This window comes from Pholis gunnellus, assembly GCF_910591455.1.
Source record: "Pholis gunnellus genome assembly, chromosome: 14".
Classification (NCBI taxonomy): Eukaryota; Metazoa; Chordata; class Actinopteri; order Perciformes; family Pholidae; genus Pholis; species Pholis gunnellus.
The window spans coordinates 12871792-12877791 of NC_136541.1; the positions used below are offsets into that span (position 1 = coordinate 12871792).

The following is a 6000-nucleotide window of genomic DNA, read 5'->3' on the forward strand; positions in this document are numbered from 1 at the left end:
TATGTATTCTGAGCAGTCTGGAGTTTACACAGCAAGCAGCTTTTCCTATTTTCCCTTTCAAAGTAAACCAATGATTTGTTCCTTCACTAGCTGGTCAAGGCCACAGTGAGCACAACGTCAAGGTCATTAATGAGAGATAGAAGTTATCATATCTTTACAGGCTGATTTCTCTGTCACACCGTGACCTTTGTAATATACAGTGGCTGATGGTATGTCTTTGGATAGACGCCAAATATGAGAACGTATCACGCTCGTGTGTTTATTATGAAATGTACAAGTTGATATATTCAAGTGCAACAGTTTAGTGTAAATAGATCAGAACATTTATTTATGTTTTCATGTCATTATTGAAATGTATAAGACAACAAACTCAATATTAAAACCCCGTGCCTCATAAAACAATGCAGTACTTCAAATAATGACAATGGCAATCAAATTAAATAGTACTAAAATATGCTGTAACATAAAACAACGTCAATAAGACAACACAAATATAAGTTTAGGTCCATAAATACATTTTAAATAAATAAAAAATATTATGCAGCCGTGAAAAAATGTTCCTTAGACAACACAATCTGCATGTAACATCTTTTAGTGACTGCTGTCGCCCAAAGGTTTAACTTAAAAAAGACACACTTCATCAGGCACAGTGACATTTACTGACAATCAAGTCGTCGAAAGGAGTCAGCTTCAACTTTCCCCCACTGTCATAGTGCATTAGGACCATTGGCTCGTAGGCCGCCGGCACGCAGCAGGGGCGAGGGGACCCTCCTTTGTTAATCTGATGCAGCCGAGACTTCACCTGCGTGTGCATGCTCGCAGGCTTGTAGTTGTGGGGGCAGATGCCGTCGCAGAAATGCATTGTGTACTCAGTTGGGGCCACCACCCAATCCGTCCAGCCGATGTCTTTGAAGGACACAGTGACAGACTTCCGGCAGCACCATCCTTGGTCATTGCAGACGTCTTCCTTGTTAGAGCGAGGCAGCCTCGTCTTCAGGGCTGATTTGGGCTGTGTGAGGCCTAATTCCAGAGAAAGGGTTGGGTTTGCCTTGAGGGCTTCTTTTACGCCCACAGCTATCCCCACAACCACAACTAGTGCCTCGCCAACATCAGACTTCAACCACCTCTCCACCTCGGGGCTGATGTCCAGCATCAAATCTTGAGTGCTTGACACATTGGCACGTATTGGAGAGTTTATGTGTGTCCATGCAGCAGAGTTCATCGGTGTCCTCCTGTTGACTTTAACTTTGATCTCTCGTCTTGTCACAGGCAGAACTGAAGTGGGTTTATCTAAAATCTGCCTGGAAATCTTCAGCTCAGCCCGAGTTAGTGTCAGTTCAGTCTGGATATTGGGGGTTTTGTGGAAAACAGCTCTGTACCACTGCATGCGTTGACCTGAATGTGGGTGTTCTCCTCTCCGGGCCACTTTTATTGACTCCACTAAAAAACAAATATATAAAGAAAAGCTTCATTAGAACCAAAGTTGGCAACATCCTGTAATGATTTGACATTTGGGGAACATCATGATGTGGAACAACTGAGAGTGGAAAAATGGGTCATACACTTTTATTTTGAATTCCAATGCTGACATTGATTGCTTTATTACTGATGACACTGTGGAAAAACGTGTGCTCAAAGTGTAACATAATGTACAAGGTGTGCCTACTACGCTCATGGTTTCTAAAAGCATTCTTGAACTATTCATGCAATGCTCTTTCCTACTCCCACTCTAACTTTCCAAATAGTTGTAACTAAATTAGGCCTAAGTGTCTTCCGCTGTCGAACAAAAATGTATCTCACCTGTAGCTGGAAAGAGCACAGTAGACGTGGTTGATTGCCAGGTTTCCTTCATCAGCTGGCTGGAATTTCCTCTCATCTCTCTCACTTTTTCCCTGTAGAGCTGATACATCCTCCTCAGCTCTTCCTCAGAGGCCTTTCGGGTTGGCCTGGGCTCCCTGTCCATACCCAACGAGCCGAGGATCCCGGTCTTCACCGCCTCCAGGAGCAGCACCCTCTCGCTGTGCGTTCTGTCCACATCAGGTGTGCCTTTGTGGGCCTCGTGAGGCCGGCTCTCCCCCGAGCTCGAGAGGGAGACGAGGAGCAGCAGCATGCAGGAGAGGAGTTGGTGGAGTGTGCGTGATCTGAGCATGGTGAGCCTGACAGGTAGGTTTGGTTTGAGACTGCTGCAGCTGGGGCTTGTCCATGTTATGAATGAAATTCTTGACATGCTTTTATTTATAGAGCTTCTGTGTTGCCACACCCCTGGCTAGTCAGGTGAGCCTGTGATGGGCTCAGCCAGGGCCAAATGTCATTATGTGGCAACAACATGTGACTTATTAAATAAGAAATCTGTCAAATTGATTTCAACATTAGCTTTTTTTCCGTTTTTTTTTCTTCGTTTTAGCACATCCTTTAGTTATCCAGATTAGAGAGAGGAGAGACATAAAATAAAGGGAGTTCTGGTTGTTATTTGGATACGTCACAACTACACAGTGTGCACCTCAGCATGCTACGTCACCATGATTTGCCAGTTATGCGTCACTTAATCAAATAAATGACCATATGTCTTACAGTTACCAGTTCGAAGGTGGACGGAAATGGGCAATTACATTACCTCCTCCAGGCTTAATAATGTGATAGTGTATTGATCCCTATAAAGCTGCGTCTCTCTGTTCCCTTTTAAACTCTGCCAGATATGGTCAGAGGTCAGACCATAGAGGCATTCAGAGTCTCGTTCACACGCTGACTAGACACTGAAACCTGAGGGCCTGCCTCCAAATGCTATAGACTACCTTACAGCCAAAGAAAGCAAGCCACTCGAAGAACAGTCAAGCCTTGTTTTTTTTTCTATCAGCTTTTTGTGACAACATACAATAAACAAAGAAAGAAAAAGGTGGCGAGAGTTGATTCTCTGTATTACCTCCCCTACCTGAAATAAGGCCACAGAGGAAATGCCTCAAGGTTAAAAAAGAGATAAACAAACAAAGAAGTTGTCTGTTGAAAGAGGGAACTGTCCCGAATCAACTATCTCAGTCTATTATTACAGTAATCACATTGTGTATGTGATGTGAGGAGCTCGTCAACGATGGAATAGAGCGCCCCGTGAATTTGCTCTCTTTTTATGATGATTAAAATAGACTGAAAACATATCTGATCTCAGACGCTATCTGTCCTCTACAGTTGGATGAAAGAGCAGCATTCCTGCTCTTTCAGTTGCAGTTGTTGGGACAGACTGAAGAGGCGTCTGCACCGATGGGCGTCGCCAAGCAGTTATCAGTATGGAAAAACCCTCACTTCTATCAGTAAATAGGGTCAGTGCCCTGCTTAATTACGTCTGTGACATTGACCCTATTCTTTGTTCGTGAGGGCATTCCCGCCACAGCGAGAATGATGAAGATCTCATTTCATGAAAAAATATCCATGAAAGTGCATTTATGGACATTTTTGGCAAATTGTGAGCTTAGAAGAGTAACCATATATGGAAAACTGTTAAGTCATGATAGGTTTAATGAAAATATAATTAGATGCTAATATGTACTTTATAATAAAACAATACACGTAAATGCCACACAGCCACAAAATGTTCGATGTGAATGGTAATGTAAATTTGAATTCACATTAAATGTCATAATTCAAAGCTCATGCAGTACAATGTGTTTCAAGATAATTGTGAGGGTTTGTGAGGTGACTAACAAAAAGGGAACGAATGAAAAAAAAAAGAACTATCGGCTGCACAAAAGTATGGTTATTTTTACTGACTTGTCTCTCTTTATATGCGACATTCTGGAGACTTCCTCTTTTGGACTATATGAAACTGAATCTTTGTCTCAGGGCTCAGAGACATAATTTAAAAGGTGATGGGGGGTTGAAAGGGGTTATAAAAGGCCACAAGCCAAAAAGGTTGGCAACCAGAGCTACAGAGTGTCTGCCACTTGTCGCAACATCAAGAACAAATTGTTAAATTAAAAGACAGGATATTATTTGAGCATGTGGAGAAGAAACCAGAGAATGTGTGTGTGAATTTGTGAGCAGTGAGTCACTGAGGTGATGAAACAATCATGTGCTTTGGCAGGTGAACCTACCTTGCAAGTTGAAAGTGTGTGAAAGTGTAAAGTGACTCGTGCAAATTGGCACTGTCACCTATGACTCTCACTCTCTTTTTCTGGCTATTTCTCCTTCTCTTATTACCTCTTTTGGGCGGGATAGAGAGGAAAAAACTTGTTCTGACACAATGAGAAAGATAGGTTTCGGAGCAATGAAAGGGAATTTCATAATGCACACTGGTAACAGACAGAGACACTGGCTGTTACAAACATAAAGCCAGATAAAGCATTATTCTCAAGGCATCCTGGGTTTGAACCTCTGCAACGAGTTATGAGATGAAACTAAGAGGTAACCAGATGATAGGATGGAAAACAGTGATAGAAAATGTCAAATTATGTTTTTATTTGGTTGCTTTTTCTAGTTTTACCTCTCCGGGCCTGTAAAAATGATATAAATGCAACAATCTAAGAACTGAAAACCCAGTTTTCTTGAACTGCTCACAACTCAGACACGCAGTCTGTGACATGGGTTCACAATTAGCATGACTTTGTTTTAAGGGGTCACAAGCAATAAAAGGTTTATATCACTTGCAACAGTTCACTGGCATTACTTGCTTGTTGCTTCTATTTTTACTCTTTGCTAACGTAGATAAATGTGTTAGTGGTAAATAATGGAGAAAGCGAGCTTGACTGGCATTAAACTATACACTTCATTAATTCTTTCGTTTTTTCATTATTTTCGTTTCTCCATTTTGTCCTTCCTTTACTTTTAATTATAGTGCATTCAGACTGGTGAGGGGCTGAACCATTCCCAGGGTGCACATAGCAGAAGAGAGGATAACTTGTCCTCTACAGAGTGAACATAAATAGACCAATAGCTCCATTGCGTCCTCTAGCGGCCATAAAGCTGCAGTACAGACTTCAATAAGCTAAGTGCAGCTTTATTTGTTGTCAGAAGGAGCATGAAAAACATATTATTAGTATGAATCTAACATATTGAAGAAGTCTTCAAGCAGCATTTAAGAGGAAATCAAATTTTGCAGAAACTCAATTAAAGGCCAGATGTATGAGTGATTGATTGATTGATTGATTGATTGATTGATTCCTATTTCGTTCGAGCAGGTCTGACCAGGTCTGTGATTTGAACCCTAAACTACGAATCAGTGGCTGTTGACCATAAATCAAAATAAATTGAAGATCAAAGATAAACACTAGTAACCTCGGGGTGTTTTTAATCAGAGTTGGTTTTGTGTATGTCTTTATTTGTATTATTATATTTGCTTCCTTTTATTCTTTATTTACAGTTCACAGAACAAAAGAGTCGCCACATCCTGAGCGGCTGGACTGTTAGAAAACTCTTATTTCTACCTTTCAGCCTTCCAATCCAGATAAGTGAGCTAAGATCAGAGATACAAGGTAAAAAGGAACTCATGACTGTTAAACAGGGCAGTAAAAAGAGGGCTGACTTTCATTCCTGACTGGTCTCACGAAAGAGCATGGACAATTTGAACATGATCTATGCTGGAGCACGACAAAAGGACACATAGAAACTCTGTCTTTCCTATATAGCTGCAAACTCCACCATCAGTCTGATGAAGAGCAACCTAGATAGACGTACCAAATGGACATTTTATTTTTTTAATTTTGTCTCACTTTGATAATATCCATCTGAAACAAGCAAAATGAATCATACAAATGCCACAAATGGAGCGTCTTCTGCATGACGATTTAATACAACAAAAACACACGCTTGCTTCATGTATGACAAAACATTTTACTTTTCTTTATTGGTCAAGAATACATTGTTAAAAAAGAGGTATTTCAAACAAACAACCAAACAAAAAATGTGAATTCACTGATACATTTTATAAAATATTAAGCTTCAATCATTCAAAAATACACAATGCATTTTAAACACACGGTTAAATTTAGCACACATTTAAAAAATGTAAATTGA

General features: G+C 40.5%; 1 protein-coding gene across 1 annotated transcript; it reads right to left on the minus strand.

The window, feature by feature from the left end:
- Positions 1-388: 388 nt before the first annotated feature.
- Positions 389-2185, minus strand: gdf15 (Growth differentiation factor-15). The gene is made up of 2 exons (XM_079173648.1): positions 1801-2185; positions 389-1440 (listed from the first exon to the last, which is right to left on the minus strand). The coding sequence occupies exons 1-2, from the start codon at positions 2147-2149 to the stop codon at positions 641-643; spliced, it is 1149 nt and encodes a 382-aa protein (XP_079029774.1). The 5' UTR covers positions 2150-2185; the 3' UTR covers positions 389-640.
- Positions 2186-6000: the final 3815 nt, after the last annotated feature.